Here is a 21,467-nt window from a genome sequence, read left to right on the forward strand (position 1 = left end):
CTTTAAGGTCCCTTCCGACCCAAACCGTTCTGTGATTCTGTGATTCTTGCAGAGCTTTACTGCTTCCACTTCTGAAGATTGGCATAAGTTATCTTGGACATCGTGGCTCCTGATAAAGTTACATTGATAAGAAACCAACATGTCCTCCTTCCTCCTTACCCCAGCATAAATTTTTCTCTGTCCTCTGAGATCACCACTTAGTTCCCAGTTCCCTCCTCTTTCTTCCTCATCAGATTTTAAATTCTCGAGGCAGGGATCATCCCTTTTCTCCAGTGCTCTTCTCTTTTCTTCCCTTTCCTCCCCGAAACAGAGAACACTGTCAGAACATTAAAAAAAAAAAAAAAAAAGGGCAAGAAAGAACGCAGTAGCAAATATTCCCTTTTCAGATAGGATCATTACCATAGCACAGCTATCCTTCAGCTACCAGCAGCTGCAAATGGAACAGGGAGATGTTAGTGTTCCCTTCCACTGATCTCATTATACAAACCACTAAGAGGAGCAAGGGAATACATTTGGAGAGCTTTCATGTGGTTAAAGCGACCGGGGAAATTCAGTCTTTGATATCCCCTTGTTCAGTGTATCTGCCTCACTTTGTGCTACCCCTCAAAAAGCAAGGCTGAAAAAATATTAGAGGATTGTTGAAAGGGATTGGAAAAAATGAGAAAAGGCTCTAATTAAAAGGACAAAAATATACTTGGGAAGTGTTTCTCTGTGTTTTTAAGTTCAAAACCAGACCACCTATCCAAATCTCCTCATTAAAAGTCAGATTCAGTTTTCATGCTGAGAGCTTGATCCCAGGTTTCTACCCAGCCAGACAAATACTTATTACTTTGATTCCTACATTACCAAGGTGCCTAACAGCCACTGATTGATGCATGTGTTTGTGAGCTGATGGTCTGGGTAGGCAAAAATCAGCATCCCCAGTTGTTAAATGGGCAATGAAAGCTCAGAGGTCAAGAGATTTGTGCATAATTGCCTGGAATGCAAGGCACAGTCCCTGTCTCTGGAATTCCATGTCACCCAACATAAACCATGAAGGACCTTTCCTTCATCTTTTCTTTTTTCATTTCTTAATCTTATTTTTGATTTTCAACCCCATGGTCTCTGTGCCTTGCTGACTCCCTCTTCTGTTGGCAGGCCCACGATAAGGGGGCCACAGATAAGAACTATGGAAAATTTAGGATAAAAAGCAAAGTTGGTACTAGCCAAAAGTTTTCTTGGGTAGCTGTGGCAGATGGTAAGGCTTGAGGGAAAAAAAAAATGTACCAAAACCTGACAGAATTTATGTGAAATCCAGCTAAAGAAGTGCCAAAAACTCCCAATGGCTCTGTATAATTCATTGCCTTCAGAGTATGAGACTTTATATAACATGGGATAAAAGGATGAAATGGAACCCTTTACATTTCAAGCTGCTGGAGAAATGTGTTTTCTTTAGGTTTTATTTTCTTTTTTCATTAGAAGAGTTTGTTAAGTCCCTGCACAATTCATTCTTGCTCTCCAGAGTATTCAGCTGCACAGTATTTCCTTCTCCAGTGTTTCCAACCGGGGGGGGATGTACTGAAATGTGACAGTAGAATGAGATGTGTGCGTGGCCACTTTGATGGGAATTCCAAGTTGTCCTCATAAATAGCTGTGTGGTTCCCCCAAGAATTTAATTAGTCATTTCATTTGAATTATTCACTTGGAAAAAGATGCACCGGGTAGCTTTTAATCTAATTAGGCTATTAGCTACTAGTAGAAGATGAACATATCTAAATAGAAGGTGAATATGATGTTTCAGTCAATCAATCTGTGAGGTAAAGCACAAAGTTTTGTAGTTCTCCCCATGACCATTAAACCAGAATCACTTAAACCCGAAAAACAAACCTGGAAGTTAAGCTGTGTTGTGTGGAATTTAGCTACATGTTGCAAAATTGAATGAAAAACTTTATAGAGGGCAGAATTGATCTGTATATATAAGAATTAAATATATATATATACCTATGGAAAATATTCAGAGTGAATATATATAAAAATATATTTATTTATGCCTGAAAACATGTCCTCTAAATAAAGTGTAGTTATCAGCTCTTACACAGTAAAAATAAGTACACCTGCTTGAAATTACTAGAATTACAAGGCTATGTTTTAATTTTACTAAATTATTGGGAATTGATGTAAAGATTTATTTCACAGAACAAAAGCACTTAATCAGGACTTAATATTACTGTTCTGTGTCAGTGATAGTAACACTGGGACTTCAGTCTGCATTACTACAATGATTAATTAAAGGCCTTGTTCAGGATGAGTGAACATCATTATTGTTTTTAAATAGGAAAGGCAGATAACCATTACTGATTACTCCTCTATTCCCAGTCTCGCTTTTTAAAGACTAAAGAATACCAAAGTAGGTTGTATAGTTTTCATGAAGCTAAAAATGGAGCCAAGAATAATACTGTTAATATACAACACATACAAAGGTAAAGAGTGAGAGCTGGGTGGGCTTCAAAATTAAAGTTACAAAAACGCTGCACCACTATAAGTGCGAATATTACTGCCATTTTTAGTGATATAAAAGAAATGTAGTGCTCTAGCTTTCCTTTAAACAATTTTTGGTAATTGCACAGTGGTTCTGAGAATGCATTCCTGGATTCAGCAGCAGTGTTTAAAACGTGTACATAAGCACACACAGACTACCTGGCCTAAAGAAAACCCAGAGAGAAATTCTGTAAGCTTGAGTCTTTAAATATATCAGTACGAATACTGAAATGCAAACCTGACCATGAAAATCTACACACGTTTAAAATATTTTAAATAATTATTTAAATATATTCAAATTATTATTTTAAATAATTGAAAAATCGCTGAGAAATGCTGTTGTTGACTTGGCTGAAATCAGGAGTTACAGCCATAAGAACTTTACAGTAAGGCTTCAAGGGGGCACAATAATTTTTAGGATGGATTTCTAGGGAGATATGAAAGCAGAACTCCAAATTTATTTTTTTTTCAGACTCATCTTGCAGAGGACACTTTATTTTGCACGTCTGAGTGGTTGGCTTTGGTTTCCAGGCAGGAGAACAGAGAGTAGATTTCTTAACTCAGTCAACTGTATAAGCAGGTGCAAATTGTTCTGGCCTTACAGCACAGCAAAAATGTATAGAGCTTTTAATGTCATGATGCCCAGCATGGAGCTGGAACTAGGAAGTATTGTAGGAGCACCTATGCAATGTCAGGGATTAGAAAGGAATGTTAGGGAATAGGATTCAAATCAGTCAAGACACAGGTGATAGATTTCATCTTCAGAGAAATCAGAAAGTTGGGGAAACGTACATTTCTGGTTGTGAGAGGCTTCACACTTCATTTTTTCCTGGAAAGGGTGGTCAGGGTTTGGAAGGGGCTGCCCAGTGAAGTCCCCTTCCCTGATCTCTGGAGGTGTCCAAGGAACAACTGGACATGGCACTCAGTGCCCTGGGCTGGGGGACAAGATGGGGATGGGGCACAGGTTGGACTTGATGGTCTTGGAGGTCTTTTCCAGCCTCAGTGATCCTGTGGTTCTGTACAAGTCTGTAGGGTCTTGCTTCGACTCTGTTTTACTGAAGAAGGTATTTATTCCCTTCCTTCAGGGAAGAAATGTGGAACAGGTAATAGTCTGAGCTTTATCAGAGCATCACACAGTTTAAACATGATCAGAAAGGAAGAATAATGTCAATATTGTGTTCTTCTCTGGCAGTTCTTTGACAACAGACCTTAAAATCTCGTTGTCCAGGCTCTCAGCCTCCTTAACTGCTCTGATTCAGTAACATAATTTTGTCCTGCTATATCCCTTCACCTGAGTCTTGCATCCTGTTTTTCCCCTACAGTCATGATTTCCTTCTGGCACAGAAGTCCTAAATACTGCAGGGCTGGAGTGACCATGTGTAACAGCTACAGAGGGAGTAGCTCCCAACAGCCCCTGCACCAAAAGGAGTCCAATAAAAGAGGTATTTTGTTTGGCCCCAGCCATTGCTGCATCATGAAAAGGAGTGGAAGGAACATGTGTCCTTGTAAAGCAACAAGAGCGAGAGCACAGCTCTCCTCTCCAAGCAGCTCTCCTCTGTGTGCAGCCTCCCAGGCAAAGCACAAAAGCACGGGAGGTCAAAGCTATTTGTAGTTATTATAGTGTTAATTTAGAGACATCAATAATGTCAGAGAAATGCTTTCTGAATGAATCCATTTAAAGCACACGTGGTCTGTAAAGATGAAACCTCTATTACGGGAAATGCATGCAGCAATAACAAAACCTCTCCAATCAGCTTTTAAACACAGTATTTTAGAGAAGACTTTTTGGCCACGTGTTGCAAAGAACAGAAAACAACCTTTGTGGTTCACACTGGACCATTATATTCTGTTACCTGTCTTTCAGAAAACTACAATCAGCTTCAGCAGCTGGGCTGAAGCTACATCATAAAGGTCTGAGTGACTAAGAATTCAAATTCAAAAGGAGATGCAAGGAAAAAAAATATCATCAAAAGGCATAAGTTCACAAATAAGTAAAAAACAGGTAAGTAAGAGAGACAATGTGTTTTCTGCTAAAGAACAGAAAGGCCCCATAAAATGAAAGATAAATGGAAGATTCTGGTGGTAAAATGATTGTTCTAATAGCACATAACAAATCATTAAGAAGTGTGTAAATCAGAGCAACTAATAGTTGATCCAAGAGAACATTTTTAAAAAAAAACCCTTAGTATTCAGGATACTACTTGTCTACTTAAAACTTGCAGAAATATAATTGCAAGTGAAACCATGAAGTTGCCATTGCAATATTCTCTCTCCTTCCTTCAAAAGCACTTGCTTCCTTCAGCAACACTGGAGGACTAGAAAATACAATATGGATAAAATCCAGAAATATATCACCACAGAAGCATGAAATCTTTCAGGTATTTGGTGTGGTACAGGTTAAATACATTAATTATTCAGTAGCTAAGGGGTGATCTCAGGGAATAAACCACACTCTTGTTGGTTACAAGTTTGGCAGCAGATGCAGTTACCATCCAGTTGTTTTGTTTGATATTAATGAAAACAGAGCTGAAATGGGATTTGATGCAAAGGGGAAAGATCAAGGTCTGTCTTCTGGCTGATACTTACTACTGCCCTGGGAGAAAAACCTGAATTTTGACCCTTCCTTCAAGTTTCATGGGGAGCTCAGTTAATTTTATAGGTTTTGTTTCTGGTCTGTGGGGTCACCTCAGAAGGGCAGGGTATGATATGTCTCCGTGTGAGGTTACTCAGAACTTAACCTTAAATGCTTAAAAGTAATGTGTTTTTCTGCCTTTTTCTCCTAATTTGGAAGATCCACACTTATATTCCACAACTGCTCTCTCAAGAATCAGACAATCATGGAATCTCAAAATGGTTTGGGTTGGAAGGGACCTTAAAGATCACCCAGTTCCCACTCCCTGCCGTGGGCAGGGACACCTTCCACTGTCCAGGTTGCTCCAACCTGGCCTTGGACACTTCCAGGGATCCAGGGGCAGCCACAGCTTCTCTGAGCAACCTGTGCCAGGGCCTCACCACCCTCACAGGGAACAATTTCTTCCTGATAACTAATCTAATAAGTAATCTAATTTATCTAACTCTGCCAGTTTGAAGCCACTCCCTCATGTCCTGTCTTTCAAGGAACGCATTTCTGATTATTTATTATACACGTCTATAAATCTTTAAGAAAATTTGTGGTGTCTGTTTGGCTTTTTATTAGAAAGATCTGGCAGTTGTATGTAAATGGGTTATTCAGTGTCCAGTGAAGTCACTGAGAGTCATGCATAGAGTCAGGTTTAGTTTTGGAGGAGTTTCCTGGATGTTTTGTCTTGAATCTGTTCTCTGTTATGATACAGTTGTTCTTTCCAAGGTGAATTTTCATTGCCACCACAGTAGAAATTGATAAAACTTGGAGGAATTTTCCATGCTCTGCCCCATCCCCTGATATGTTGGTGAAGGTGATCTGTCATCCAAGGATCGTATCATTTGTCTCCAGCAGCATTAAAAGGAGATTTCCCATTAGACTCCAAGACTCTGCCTGGCACACACGAATCTTTTTTTTATTTGTTTTTAGAGTAAACAAAAATCCTTTACATTTCATTATTGGAAGATTAGGACATTCAAGATTGTTTTTGTGGATTTCTTCTGCCTTTAAACGAGCTCGTATTCTGTTGGCACATCAATCAATTCTATAAAGAAAATATATAAAGGACAAAATTATCGAGCTTATATAAAGATTGAAAGGCTGGAAGCTGAAAAATGTAAATTCAAAGCCATTTAGCTCAGGGACATCAGCTGACTGTAAGTTAAATTTTTTATATATAGCCTGCATCTTACATATATACAATATATATATATATCCAGTGATATTCATCACTCCTACCAGTTCTTCCTTATCCTAAAGGAGAAGGAAACTTTTAGTGCCTTTATATCAAAATTAGTAATAAGCAAGTGATTAGTGTTTCATTATTGTCTGTTTCAGAGTGAAATACTGGATGAAAAATCGCCTCTTAAATTTAAATATTTCTTCATTTCTTCCCCCAAACAGCATTTTCCAGTGTTTCTATGCAGTGTTTTTGCATTAAATACTTTATTTTGTGGTAAGTGATGCATTGCAGGCTGCCCCAAGCCAGGACTGGTTTTTCCCTCACCATTTTCTCTCTCTTTTCCACCCTCAAGTTCTGTTAAAAGTCAGCCAAGCCACCCTCTATTTTTGAAAGCTGGGCACAGAACTGAAACGTCCTTTTTTTTTCCCCCACCTGTAGTAAATGTTCACTCCGGAAAACTAAGCTGGAGCCGCAGAAAAATAGGTCCGTTAAACGTTATTTGCCCAAACAACGCACCACGAACGACTTATTATTCGCTATTTAAATTACCGCAAGAAGAAACGGGATTGAAATATTCAGAACAGCTGCCTGCGATGGTTTCAGCTCCGTATTGGGGGGGACAAAACGAGGTGTTGGACTGGAGGCTGTGCCGCGGAGGGTTGGAGCCGGTCTGTGTGACACCAGTACCATCTTCAGGCGAGGCAGAGCACGGCAGATGAACTTCTCAAGAGCAAAGGCCAGAGCGCAAATCGCTCTGAAAACCATTCGGTTCACCTTGTTCGGGTCTCACGCTGTGTTACAGTAAAAAATTTGGTGTCTTCGCCCGCTCTCGAACCTACAAATGCTCGCACAGTAATAGCAGGTTTTTAAACACGTGCACGGATGTACAGCCTTAATATTCAGGGGGAGAAAAAAAGTGGATTAATTGTCGGGTTGAACACAGACTGAGGGGACAGAGGTGAAAATTAGTAGTCAGTACTCATGTATTAATTTAAAATGTCATAAAATTTACCACTGACCTTGTTAAGCACTGAAAATCCCCACTGCAGCTGAGAATTTATTTGGATTTTTATGTGACTCAAAATTATGGAGAAGAAATCCACTAAGAACTGTGAAGTAAAACCACACCTGGCTGAGGAAACCCCTCAGCGTAAATTGCTGAGAGAGAACTTTGCAGCTACTTGTCCTTCCTTGATACTCTTTCCTAAACAACTGGTTGGAACTCTGAGAGCTGAACAACTAAAGTAAAGGGGGCTTTCACCTGAGCCAGCCCAGGTGTTCTCATTTATGTTGGAAGTGTTGTTGGTAACCAGGTTTTTGGACAGCACTTAGTTAATATGGTGATTTATGCATTTCTAGAAGAATAATTGGACAGTGCACTAATATTGGAAAACCATCCTACCTCATTTTCCCCAGGACACACCAGGTTTAATTCCATCAATTCAAATATTTCAGATCGATTGCAGAATCAATTTTGTTTTCATGCTCCCTGAGAGAAAACCTTCTTCCACTTAAGTCTTTTTTTTCTTTCTTAATACTTTGTTGTCCCTTGACTTAGTAATTTTTTTCAAGTTTCACTAAAATCAGTGTTTAAATGCTGCTTCTAGAAACAATCTGATCTTGCCAATCACTTCTTTGCTGTTGGATAATGTGTGGTACCTTCCAACTTCTACTTATGACATGCCTTTGAAATGGTCACTGGGGAGTGTTACTTCAGATTTTTGTCCTTCACCCCTCAAATTCAATATTTATTATCAATGTGTCGTATGTTTAGGGCATTTAGTACTCTGTATATTAAAATGCCATAGAGTAATTTTAAAATGTCATTTTTTTGAAGATTACAGTAACGGTAAAAAAGGTTGCACATAAAACATGTTCTATTTTATCAGGCTAAGGCTGTATTTTAATGAAGAATTATGGGTATGATGGCTGTTATTGCTGTATAAAACTGCACTGTGGTTCCCAGGAGATTTAGGGAACCTTTTCAACAGTTGGATCTTGAAGTTTTATTTTCTGTTTCAGAAAGGGAAAACTCATTCGAGGCTTTCAGGGTTCAGTGATTTTGAAATTAAGCTGCTACATAGAGCTATCACAGCACTCCTTATCCGTGTGGAAGCCCAAGCCAGATGATCCAAGCTAGAATTGTGTGTCTATAGGTCTCATTTCTCAAGCTACTGCTATGTGGATTAACATGTCAGAGAGAAACTGTAGCATCGGTATGAAATGCCTTTGTAAACAGATTTGCCAGCCCTTCCCCCTGTCCACTGCAAAGCAGGCTGGTTCCTGAAATCCTCATTCATTTTTCCTGGGCACCTGGGAACGTTCTGAAGCAACTCCATGCAAGCAGACTGGGAGTGCTTCTGAAAAGTTTTCAGGTGTCAGAGCTCTGCTGGGGGCAGATCCTGCTTCCCTTCTCTTACTCAGCTTTGTATTTGAGCTCTGCTGAGGAAGAGGAGAAAGTTTGCTGTCTCTGTGATCCTTTGGCATTTGTTGGGTTTGGCACAGCCTGGTAACCTGCTCTTCCCTGCTGGAACTGCTCCTCCTTCAGTAGGAATTTGCTGCAAATATTTTTAACTGTGAAAATATTAAGGATGGCTATATTCTATTCATAGTCCAAATCCAGTTCTTTAGTCACTTTGCAGCAGCAATTAAATGCAGTGCAGGGCAATTTTCTCTGAAATAACTTTCACAGAGAAGTTCTGAATACAGTAGAACTGCACTTCTAGCTCTGCTCTGTGATCCAAACCTGTGACAGTATTAGAAAGGGTAAGAAAAGCCTGTCCTTTGCTTTGGGTCAGTAGAAATGAGTGCCCAGTGCTGGCTGTGCTCCAGAGCTCGTGGGAAATACATGGATGACAGTGGGAATAGCTGTACAGCAAGGGCTGTCAGAATTTATTTGCCAGCAACATTTCCTATTGCCCTGGATCAGTAAGACAGCAGAGGACACATTACAGCTCTAAGTGGCATTCTGGTTTAAACAGGGCTATAAACATGACCCTTTACCACAGATCTACAAAAGTATTGCCTTTGGTCTAATAAAAAGGCCTAATTTGGGTAAGAAGCCTTCTTAGATGGAAACCAGCAAAAAGAATTAAGGTGTGGACTGATGCAAACCAGGAATTTTTCTTTGCTCTGTACATTTAAGTTTATCCAAGTTACCCCAGTTCTGGGGGATGTTTATTCATTCAACAAGGATGAGAACAGGCAGTAACTTGATTCAGGGTGTCCCCAAGTGCCCTCGGTGTCACACAGTTGTCTCTGGGACTCCTGGACTCAAGCCTTGGCTTCATGTTCTGAACAGGGAGAGACCATTAAACTCCTGTAAAGGCTCAGGTTTGAACAATCCAGTTTAATTATCAGATCTGCTTTTATCATAAACACTGGTTTTAGGGGTAATAGTTGGAGTTTAAATTTGTTGATCCGATGCTCAATATTTTCTTTATGGCAAGTTTGTCTTTCAGATGATCTAAAATGATCTGCAAAGCTCTTTGAAGTCACTGGAGTTTTCTGTTGATGTCAAGAATCTTTGGGCTGAGCACTGAGAGTCAAACACACTTACACTCATTTGTGTAAAGACACAATAAATCTGTGTTAATGGGTAAACAGAAGAACAGATTGTGTGATAATTCTGTGGGGTTTATATTAATAAATACTCCCATGACTTTACATGTCTTTGCATTAATCTAAGTCTTCTTTAACACCACTGCTAATCTAGTCATCAGGAGTTACAGTGATGCCCAAAGACAGAGAAAAAGCAGTCAGGTATCTCACTGTGTTAGTTATTGCAGTCCTTGAACATGAAGGTATCTTAATTAAAACCAACCCTAATTCAAACAAATATTCTGTGGATGTATTATGAAAGCTCTGATTAATCTAGCAATGCAATGTTTGTTTAATCAAGGTATTGCAGAGATACTTTTATAAAGCCTGATAAATTACACTGCAATCCAAGGTGGCAGCAGATATAGTTGATAGCTACCTAAATATTCAAATCCTTTTAGAAGAGATGTGTATACAGAAAATAGGCAGAATTGTTTATTTTTTAAAGTCACTAAAGCTGTCATTTAATGCAAATGAAATAAAGTTCCCAAATGTGAAACTAAATTATTTTATGACTACGTATTTTTAATCATGAGAAAAAAACTGTCTAGACTAAAGTTCATTGTGATGAATATTATGATGATACAGAGAGCAGAAGTGATGACTCTTGCTATGAGTGCTCACTAAATATGCACAGAATTATTTTGTGTTATATGTGTGAATGCCTTTGAAGAAATGCTGAAATTCAAACTTTCAGTGTCATGTGCCAGAGCAGTGATTTTTTTTTCAGATTTTTAAAATGCAGACTTGCACTTGAACTTCAATTCATTATGTGAAATTTTGAGGGTTTCTGATACAAATATTCTACTTTCTTTGCAGCCTGCACAATGCAGCTATATGGTAATTATTGCTCTTGCCCTGCTTTTTCTAACAACCCTATTGCACTTCTGCAAAGTAAACTTACAATAAGTAAAGACTCCTCAGGAGAGTTAAGGAAAATAATTTTGCCAAGTAGCTCAGGATTCTGTCAATCACACAACTTTTCCAGGCTCACTTTGGAACAAGATGTTCATATTCCTGTTGTTATCTACCAAGATCATTCCTACCTGTTCTTACAGAAGAGGAGGAAGGAACATGGAGCTGCTGGAACGAGTCCAAAAGAGGCACCAAGAGGATCAGAGGGATGGAGCAGCTCTGCTGGGAGGAAAGGCTGGGAGAGCTGAGATTGTTCAGCCTGGAGGGGAAAAGCTTTGGGGTGACCTGATTGTGGCCTTGCAGTGTCTGAAGGAACTACAAGAAAGATGGAGAGAGACTCTTGACAAGGGGCTGGAGTAACAGGACAAGGGGCAATGGCTTCACACTGACAGAGGGCAGGGATAGATGGGATAGTGGGAAGAAATTCTTCCCTGTGAAGGTGGGGAGGCCCTGGCACAGGTTGTCCAGAGCAGCTGTGGCTGCCCCTGGATCCCTGGAAGTGTCCAAGGCCAGGTTGGAGGGGGCTTGGAGCAACCTGGGCTAGTGGAAGGTGTCCCTACCCATGGCAGGGGGTGGGATGAGATGAGCTTTAAGGTCCCTTCCAACCCAAACCATTCTGGGATTCTATGACAGGAGGTTGAAAATGGAAAACGAAGCCAAAACCCATAAGTGATAATGGTTTTGGTACCATCTCAGAAAAAAAGTCCCTTCCAGCCTTAACCAGAGTGTGATTCTGTGGTGACACCTCCAGTAGGTGCTTTCCTACCCATAAATCACAGCACAGAAATTTAAGTAAATGTAGTGCCTGCAATTAATGCAGGGCAATGCCACTAATGTCCATAAAAAGCCATCTGAAACTGCCTGAAATGATGGCTTTTGAAAACAACTTGCACTCCAATCACCCAGCTGCAGACAATTTTAGTAAAAACATAGCTGAGCTGAGCTGTGGGTTGATGGTGTTTCCATTGGCTGTGGTTTGCAAACCTCCTATTAATTTCCCAACTGAAGCTGCACAGTCATTCATCTTCAGAACAGCTATTCCGAGGATTTATGAAAGCATAATATGAAAATAAGACTAATGTATTTTCTGAAAAGGGCATTAATATTCGTGGTACTGCCAGCATAAATCACAGGTCAAATGGTCATTCACATCAGAATGGGGAAGATTCCCTCAAGCCCACTAGAATGTAATTTATGTTACCTGTATTAAGAACTGAGCCAAAGTACAAAATCCTGTGGCCTGAACCTAAGAATATAATCCAATATAACACCTCACAGGAAGACTGGAAAAGAGAAAGGCAAATATACTCAAAAGAGAATACCTCCAGTCTTCCTGTGGGTTTGATCATTTGGAGTCAAATGCTTTTCTTGTACACTACAGAGTTGGGTTAAGAACTAAGAAATGCTTTTTGTTCTGAGACAGCGGAGCAGCAAGAGTTTTTACATAGTGGCTACTAGGAATGCTTTGCATTCCTTGGAGGTACCTAAAATAAAGAACATAGGTAATAGGAGTACCATGGTTGTAGAAATGGGATAAAGCACTCCAAATCCCAGCTAGGTGAATCACAGGAAACTCCTGAAGCAGAGTTTATTCCAGGTCTGCTGTACATTAGCCAGTTGTAATTATGCTGGGTTCGTGCTTTGTAGAATGACAAGAATGAAAACACTTCGAGTACGTATTTTACAGAGGTGAAAAACCACCTTCCAATTTTATGTCTCTTTTCCTTTGAACATTTTGAGGTTTATTTTTGCTTTGTGAGTGCACCAAGGGAAAACTGTTCCCAGCATTACACAAATCAAGGTGAAATGCAGCCACTAGAAGAGTGACCAGCAAAGCTACAGAATGATTGTTGATAGGGATGTTAAGAGTGTCATTAAAAAATTGTAGGTGTGAAATGGCACTTGGTAGTAGATACCTCAACTGGAATGAGAGCCAAGAAGGCAAGAAACTTACTGAGCAGGCTTCAGTTTTCACATTTCCTGTGAGAAAAAAAAGCCTTTATAAAGAATCTTTTAGGTGTGGGACATCCAGGGTGAGAAGGGTCAGGTTTACACAGCGTGGTACAACTTCCCCTGTGTACAAGAGTCAACCCCTTTCCATGAGAAATGCTGGATTCCTTTAGGGCTTGCAGAGACCATTCCTGCCCACATCCAGGTCAAGAATTCTCTCTCTTGGAAAGAGCTTCACAAGCAGCTCTTCATGGCCCTTGTATTTAAACTGAGCTATTAGTTTGCTTCTTGGAAAATAAACAGTGAGTAAACATTAGTTATTTCTATTTCCAGAAATTTCCTCAGAGGTCTCATCTTAACGTTCTGGAAGTTTCCAACTGACTTTGTTCATTAGATATAAACCCACACACACATCCAGAGCTGTCCTAACTTCAGGAGTGGTTTGTTCTAAAACCAGGACCAGTACTTGGCCAGAGTGAACTCAGCTGATTATTCTTTTGACTGTCACATGGAGATACATTCAATTTTGGAGTCAAGGAGTGATACTGGGAGCAGTGGGAGGGAACTGGGAGCTCTGGGAGTGATACTGGGAGCACAGGAGGGAACTGGGAGCACTGAAGCAGTCAAGGAGTGATACTGGGAGAAGTGGGAGGGAACTGGGAGCACTGATGGGAGTTAAGGAGTGATACAGGAGCAGTGGAAGGGAACTGGGAGCTCTGGGAGTGATACTGGGAGCAGTGGGAAGGAACTGGGAGCACTAGAGAGAATAATGGAGTGATACTGGGAGTGGTGGGAGGAAACTGGGAGCTTTGAGGGGAGTCAAGGAGTGATACTGGGAGCAGTGAGAGGGAACTGGGAGCACCGGAGAGAATCAAGGAGTGATACTTGGAGCAGTGGGAGGGAACTGGGAGCTCTGGGAGTGATACTGGGAGCAGTGGGAAGGAACTGGGAGCACTGGAGAGTCAAGGAGTGATACTCGGAGTGGTGGGAGGGAACTGGGAGCACTGAGGGGAGTTAAGGAGTGATATCGGGAGCAGTAGGAGGGAACTGGGAGCACTGGCAGAGTCACCCGTCACACGGGGCAGCCCCAGGGGTGAACAAGGAGGGAGATGAGGGGGCGGGGCCCCTCAGGGATCACCTGGGCTCAGGTGCCGGGGGGGAGTGGCCGGGGGACCATCCCGGGGTCTCTCGAGGAACGACGGTGAGAGCACCCGGCAGAGGCTGGGGGAGCACCGGGATGCAGCTGGAGATGGAGCTCTGCCCCAGGAAGGTGCCGGGGGGCAGCGCAGGAGAGGGGACCCGCATCTGAGCGGGTGGGGCAGTGGGTGGGGGTGCAGGGAAGGGCTTTCTCCTTTCCAACTCCTCTTCCCAGTTCCTCCCCAGTAACCAAAAAAAAAAAAAAAAAAGCGCGGGGAGTTGGAAGGAAAAGAGTTTTAAATTGGGGGAAAAACCTCCTCTGCCATCACTGTACGTGTTTAAATTGAGGGGGAACCCCCTCCATCTGAGATTTCAAATGAAGGAAAACTTGCCTTTTGTGTGGTTTTTAGGGGGTTCAATTGACGGGGATTTCCCAATTTTCTGTTATTTTCAGGTTTAAATGGAAGGAGAAAACACTCAGGGTTTCATTTTCTGGCTTTGAATTGAGGGCAAAAATCCCCATTTTTATCATCTTAAGGTTCAAGTTGAAGGGGACTCCCTGTTGTCCTGCCTTTTTAAGGGTTTAAATGGAGAGGAACCTGGTTATGTGCCATTTGGGACTTATAGGGGATGGGGGTGATGGGGATTCAGGAGGCAATGAGGCTTCTCAGAGGGGACTTGGAACCCTGCAAGTGAAGGACAGCCCTGTCCTCCAGGGAAGAAAGGCTGTAGCCTCGGGGTCTCAGGTGCAGATGATGGGCAGCTCAGGGCACTCCACGGGCAGCAAGACCTTTCTGTCCTGGCGCCTTTTCTTACCGAGCAATCCCTTGACATAATTCTGGAGGTGGAAGGGAAATTTCTGATGCGGTTTCTTGACAGGGAATTTCAGTTCTTTCCCACGGGAAGGAAAGCTCACAGTGTTTCAGTGGCAGAGATGGGCTGCCCAGGGCAGAAATAACCAGCCAAACCTTCCTGCCCTGGGAGCAAGCCTGGGATATATTCCATTTTGGAGATGGAAACCAAGTTTTGGTGGTGGTTTCTCGAACGTGAATTTGTGGTTCTTTCCCTTGAGAAGGAAAGCACGTTGCCCCATAACAGTGTTCTAGCATCAATCCTTGGTTATTTTCTATTTTTTTTTTTTGGGGGGGGGGGGGTGTTCATATTTCTTTTGAGATGTAGTGTCATAGTTCCTCCCTGTGGCACGGAAACCAGTTTTGGATCCACACATTGGGTAATCTTGGTGTAATTAATTTTTTTTTCCTAGTTTATAATGCTATTGGTTAGAGCTTTTGGTCCACTACAGAGGGAATGCAAAAACCAAGCTGTTGAGCTTTTTGTCCTGTCTTTTTACTCTCTGAGCTGTTAGTGGTGGGGTTTGACTTAGGATCCTGACTCTGTGAGACTGAGGGATTATGATGGAATGTAGAGTTGAAAAGGAAATGCAGATCGCAGGGTGTGTGGTGCTCTTCAGTGGGTGCACTTGAAGGTGACCCAGCAACAGTTTGCTCCCCTGGCACTTTTGTGAGCTGTATGTTTTTCAGGATTTTTTTTTTTTTTAATTTATTAGTACATATAACTGGGAAGGAGTTCGCGTTTCCGTTTGAGTGCGGTGCAAATAAGAGTTCGCACGTGAAAGGGGAAGATCAGCCAAACCTTTCTGTCCTTTCTGTCGTTTGAGAGCGGTGACTAAAACGTTTCCACCTTTGGATCCGCACTTCGGGGGGTTGTTTCTGTGCGGCAGCGCCGTGCGGTGGAACTGCTGGAGGCTGGCACGGGGGACGGTCCACTAGATAGCGCTGTGTGCTTGAGAAAGACGAAAATACATCAAGGTTCCCTCCAAACCACCGAATGTGACCATCCGAAGCTGAAAACGTCCTCCACTGCTCTCCGAGGAAATGTACGGGCACAGAAGATTTCGCTGCCTTCCCCTTGGAGCGTGTAAACCACCGTGAACACCATTTGCTTCTCGGCTCTACCTACCGTGACATTCTCTCGACCTCACAGAGTCCAGAGTTTAACCAAACAGTTTCCAGCTACAACTATCTCAGAGAAATGTGCCAGGACAGAGAAATGTGCCAGGACAGAGCTTTCGCTGACCTTCCCCCTGGTCTGTGCAAACTCATACTCGCAGCTCAATCCCTGTCCCGCACGTTCAGCGTCGCAGGGTCCAAAGTGTCCATCTACATCCCACAGAGAAAAAGTGTCGGGACAGAAAGAGTTCCTAGATTACCCCGTCTCCTTCCCAAAAAAAAAAAAAGGTAAAGAGGTCCTAGAACAAAAAAGACAGTGCTGGGCACACTCTTCCCGTGCAGCCTTAGACTGCACAGCATCCACTGGTGGTGTGCTTTTTTCTCCAGCTGTGTGCACTGTTACATTTTGGCTCTCTCGCTGAGCCCAGCTCCATAATTTTAATCTGAAAGCCAAAGGGGAGAAAACAGTTACTGGGTTTCACAGGCACATCGAAGGGTGTCAACACGTGCACCGGGGCTACGAGCTTTCCTTTCAAGCTTCAAGTACCACCGCAGTCTTTCAACCCGGCAGAGATCCTCCCCCTGAACTAACTGTATCAAGTGTAAATAGGTGCCTGCTGAGCCGACTGTTGTTGTCTCCATATTTAGCTCGCACCCTTTGAAAAGCAGCTCACCCCCTGGAGCTGAGCACTTCGCTGCTCAGTTGCAGGTACCATCACCATCGTATTCTTTTCCTCTTGCAGAGCCCAGCTTCAAACCTTAATACATCCAGCAATTGCTCCCATACCAAAAGTCCTGGAACAAAAAGTTAGCTCTGGCCTTCACCTTCCCTTTGTAGTGTAGGTGTCGACTTGGTGTAGACCCACCCCGGTCTATGTGCCCAGCTCTGTGTACTCTCAAACACTTTCAGTCTCACAGAGCCCAGTTACAAAACTAAAAACGTCTCTCAGAAAAGGTTCTGGAAGAAAGAACCAAGCGCTGGAATTCTTTTGCAGCCTATAAACCGCACAGCAACCATGAGACGACTCGCCTTCCTTCCCGGCTATGTGCAGGATCACATCCTTTCAGTCTGGAAAAGCCGGGATCCAGAACTGAACCCTTACACTGCTCCCACGCTGTGGGACAAAAAGCTTTTACCTGTGCACTTTTCCCTCTCATAGAAACACCACACGATGGCGGTGTGGACTTGCATAAATTCAGCCTAGGAGCCTCCCTGTATCTCGGGGTTGCGCTGTCCCTCTCGTGGCTGCTTGGTCGTGCCAAAGAGGAGGACCAACAGTGAGTTACTCCCGTGCTTTGGAATTCATCGTGCTATGTTTTCCATCCCACCATTCGGTCAGCTGAAAAATTAAGTGGGAAGAGAAAATTTTCTGGAAGCCGTTCTCTTCAAGCAGCTTCGTTTCCCGAATGGTCTGTCTCAACCTTTTGCCGATTTCTAGGCTTTTGTTTTTCTTACCGTGCCTCCCTCCCAGCAGTTTCATTGTCGTTTGGAAGTCGACAATAAATCTAATCTAAATCCAATGATCTGATGTGTATTTTGGCTGTCACTTGCGTGAGCAGGGCAAGGATTGTTTTACTTCATTGCCATCTTGGTTCTGTTAGACGAGCTACTAATTGCTTGAGCAATTACCCCAGTGAAAAAGATGGTGATACTTTCAAAGCAGTTAAACGTGGGTAGGTTCCTGTTTGAAAAAGCAGATAAAACTAATTGCCTATAAATAAATGGATAGGGCTGGGTGTAAATAAGTAGGGCTGTGTTTAAAGTGTTACTTAAAGAACAGCTTTGAGTTGGAGAGAGAGCATTTAAGAGCTGTGGGTTCCATTTATCGCGTTGTGTAATTCAAGGTCGGGGTTACCAGCCTTTCTAGGATGAAGGTGTGGATCAATGAGATTTTGCCCACGGATCTGGGAACTATCCAGAATATTTAGCAGAAATTCAGAAGTTGTGCTGACATGTGCAAGTATCGCTTTTGTGAGTGCTTGCAATTTTTTTTAAGCGTATACTTTAGTAAGACAAGAAAAATTATTTCATTTTGATTGAATATTTCTATGATTACTGACAGAGAAAAGAGTGTTTGTGGTGTGTCTGCTTTCCTGTAACTATTCTTTTAGCCACGAAACTGTTGAGGAACACACTTGGTCCGGGCAGCTCGGCTTGCAAACTGCAGATTGAACCGCAGATAGAGATGCAGATTGAACTGTGGGTGGGAGCCCGAGACAAGGGGCCACGAAGTGCCAACCTTTGGGATAATAAAGGGCATGAGGATGGGTGATGCCAACCAGGTGAGGGGCCACAGAGACACAGCAGGAGCCCGGAATTGATGAGCTTTTGGATAACAAAGGAGATGAAGACCTGTTACCCAGCGAGGTGGATGGACGCGGAGAAAGAGCCAAAGATTCGGAGGGAGGTGCATAAAAGCTGCTTACGTGTATATGTTAATGTAGGAGCTGTTTCTTGTATTTTATTTTCATCAGCTACCAGGTGGGGGGTTTCTACAATGATCATTACCTCTGTAACGTCACATTGATGCTAAGGGTAAATTCTGTGGCATTTAATTGTTCCATAGCTTGGATGGTGTTGAGAAAACACACCTGAGAAATGAAGCTTTAGTTGATTTATCTTGTTTGAATGTAACTAAAAAAAAACAAAAAAACAAAAAAACAAACAAAAAAAAAAACAACAAAACAACAAAAAAAAACCCAACCCATGAAAAATCAACCTCTGTCAACTGTGCTTTACATTTTTACTTGATTCCCACTTTCCCAGCCTTTAACTTTTTGACAGCTGGTCTGAGAACCTGAGGACAGAGCAGCTCTGGTGTGATATCTGTGCTTTCTGTGATGCTGTTAATAAGAGCTGTGTTGTTCTTTTCATAGTGTCATCAAAAGCATCTCGACACTGTTGCTGCTAAGTTTTGCCACCTTCATAATTGAAAAGTTCCTCTTGTGTATTTTGAGTAATTTTCATGCAGAAAACAAGACACTATAACATACTAGCAAACAATGAAAACAGCTTTGCTGGACACTGTAATCTGTCTTAGAAATCTTTTTTTATTATATATATTTAATGTTTTCAAGTACTAAAGGGTTGCAAAAATAACACACCAGTATGAACATAACAATTTAGCAAGTATATATATATATATATCTGCCAAACTAAATCAAATCTACTTCAACCAGTACAGCACTTAAAAGCAACCTGGTAGGAAGAAAATATTTCATGTGGCAACTTCCTCTGCTGGAACAACTTCCAAAAGCATCTGGAGGTGCATAGTGATGGGATCTGAGGAAAAAAGTTATTGTTATGGGCTTTATGAGAGAGAACAATATCTCAATTCAGACTACTGAGTGAGAAAATTATCTTTCCAAGCAGTTGTCCTTTTTTATTCCTATTTCAAACTTAGAAAATAACAGCTGGGGAATAAAAATAGTCTTAAGATCCAAACTACAGCATTCCAGGTTTCCAAACTTGCTGTTACTAGAGTACAATGCTTCTAATTGCACAAGTGCATTATAATTAATAATCCCAGAGGAGGGGAGAGACAGCTGATGGATTTTTTTTGAATGTCTGTAGAACTACTAATCCTGTTCTATTCAGCCAGTTCCAATTAACCTCTTACCTGTGTATCCTGGTTTCCCTGAAATAATTACAAGGAGTTTTTCTGGAGACTGAGCAAAATCAGTTTATAACAGTCACTGGGTTCTTGCAGCTTTCACTGTACTCAGCACTGTGATTATTCTTTTATCTTAACATTTACTTCAGTAAGTGTAATAAAAACTCTCTTTGGTGGCATCAGAATTTATGTCTGCTAATCTCTAGTTCATGGCTAAAGCAATGTTTTGAAACACAGATAACCAGAAAACCAACTTCACAGACAAAATAGTTCTGTTAACTTTAAAATTCAGTTTCTTTGTGCTACTACAGTGCTGTGTTGCCTTTTTGTGAATTAAATTTAATTTCCTAAGTCAGACATCCCTTTTCTTTCACAGGAAGGAGTAAAATAGAGTCTTCAGTAAAGCTCAATACATGTTTGGGAAATTCCTTCCCTTCCCAGGACCAGACAAGGAGCTTCATCACAGTAATTAACCTCGAGCTTAGCAGATGTACTCTTGAGTTTGGAGCTGCCTACCTGAGGTATGTACTTACTTGATATTTTCTGGGCCCAGCTGAATTTAAAATGAACAAAAAGTGCATAAACTATGAGTCCACTGAGTATAAATAAAATACAGTACAAATAGGCCAGTTCAGGTGCACTGATGATTGGTGCCAACACCAGGACAATGGAGACCAGAGTCACTATGACAGGAAGGATGATGGGCACCTGCAAGGCACAGAACACACAGTCACTTCTCCACTCTTTTGCTGGTCTGACAGAAGTTGCCTGTATGAAAGAATATTTTGACTGCCTCATGAAATTTTTTTTTTCCTTTTAAAATTTCTGGAATCAGATGGGGCAATTGAAAGAGTAGCAAGAATATGGATGGAGAAAACTCTTCTGCTAAATCATTCGCTAAGATCTCTCTGTCAGTATTGCCAATTGCAGTGTAAAAATTTGCATTTTAATGAATCTGGGACCAAACTCCAGTGGAATGACCCGAGCTCTTATTTGGGATACTCTTGCAGTGTAGTCTGCAGACTGCAGGTTCCCATTCCTGGAAATTTGGCTTGTGCCCCATGGTTTGTGCAAGTGAAAATCAACATAATGCACTCTTTCCTCAGCTCTTATGAGCTCTGTCCTGATGCATAACTACAAATAACTGGCTATGTTTCAGGTGAGGGGATAAAAGAACAAGGAGTCTGCCCAAGGATGCTGTTTAATAGGATGAGTTCATCTACAGCATTTATGGGAGTGGAGGAAAAGCCACGTGGAATGATGAACTTACCCTGATAGGCCTTTCAAGTTCCTTCCTTGTAAACCTCATAACAATGAGTGCAAATACTGTTAAACCATAAAATATCCAGACTGCAAAACTGAAATAATTGATGAGCGTCTCAATGTCACCAGGAATGATATAAATAATAGCAATGGCCCCCTAAAAATGAAAACAAAAATTAACATAGTCTGTTAGAGAACCAGGCTGAATTTTACTTATGTGTCATTACAGGTGCTTAGTGTCCCAAAGTGTGAACTGTGAATGCTTTTGCTCAACCATTGGAGTGTGAGTGTGTTGCAGCACCTTTAAAGGCTGTGCTCACATCCTGCCAGCACCTGGTTGCTTTTGTGTGCAATCTTATTCCATTTTAAGTCAAAAGACTCATAATTTCTACGCATTAATCTGTTTTATTGTTGACTGCTTCTCTTGAAGATAATAAATGTGGTTTCAGGTTTTTCATGTTCCTGGGGTTGAATGTATCTTGTTATGCCCTGAAGATAAAATAAAAAACCCCAAGATGCTCTAGATTTATTTTTAAACATACTTACAGACTGGAATTTTTTTTAGTGAGATGTAAGTGTATTCTTACATGGAGGAAACAGGGTAGTGAGAGCTTGCTTTTGAGCATCCTGTGAAAGGATTGCCTCATGGTAATCATACATTTAACTTTTTGTTCTCATGCTGTTGAATCTTAAACATT

At 41.6% G+C, this 21,467-nt stretch overlaps 1 protein-coding gene across 1 annotated transcript in view; it reads right to left on the bottom strand.

Moving 5' to 3' along the window:
- Positions 1–19,102: 19,102 nt before the first annotated feature.
- SLC7A9 (solute carrier family 7 member 9) overlaps positions 19,103–21,467 on the bottom strand; it is a 14,333-nt gene continuing 11,968 nt past the window's right edge. Inside the window, exons 12-14 of the mRNA XM_032700771.1 lie at positions 20,777–20,926; positions 20,040–20,214; positions 19,103–19,175 (exon numbers count right to left, since the gene is read on the bottom strand). Of these exons, the coding sequence (XP_032556662.1) occupies positions 19,111–19,175; positions 20,040–20,214; positions 20,777–20,926 (390 nt within the window). The 3' untranslated portion in view covers positions 19,103–19,110. The remainder of the gene's footprint in view (positions 19,176–20,039; positions 20,215–20,776; positions 20,927–21,467) is intronic.

The sequence above is a fragment of the Chiroxiphia lanceolata genome, chromosome 13, assembly GCF_009829145.1.
Source record: "Chiroxiphia lanceolata isolate bChiLan1 chromosome 13, bChiLan1.pri, whole genome shotgun sequence".
NCBI classification, from domain to species: domain Eukaryota; kingdom Metazoa; phylum Chordata; class Aves; order Passeriformes; family Pipridae; genus Chiroxiphia; species Chiroxiphia lanceolata.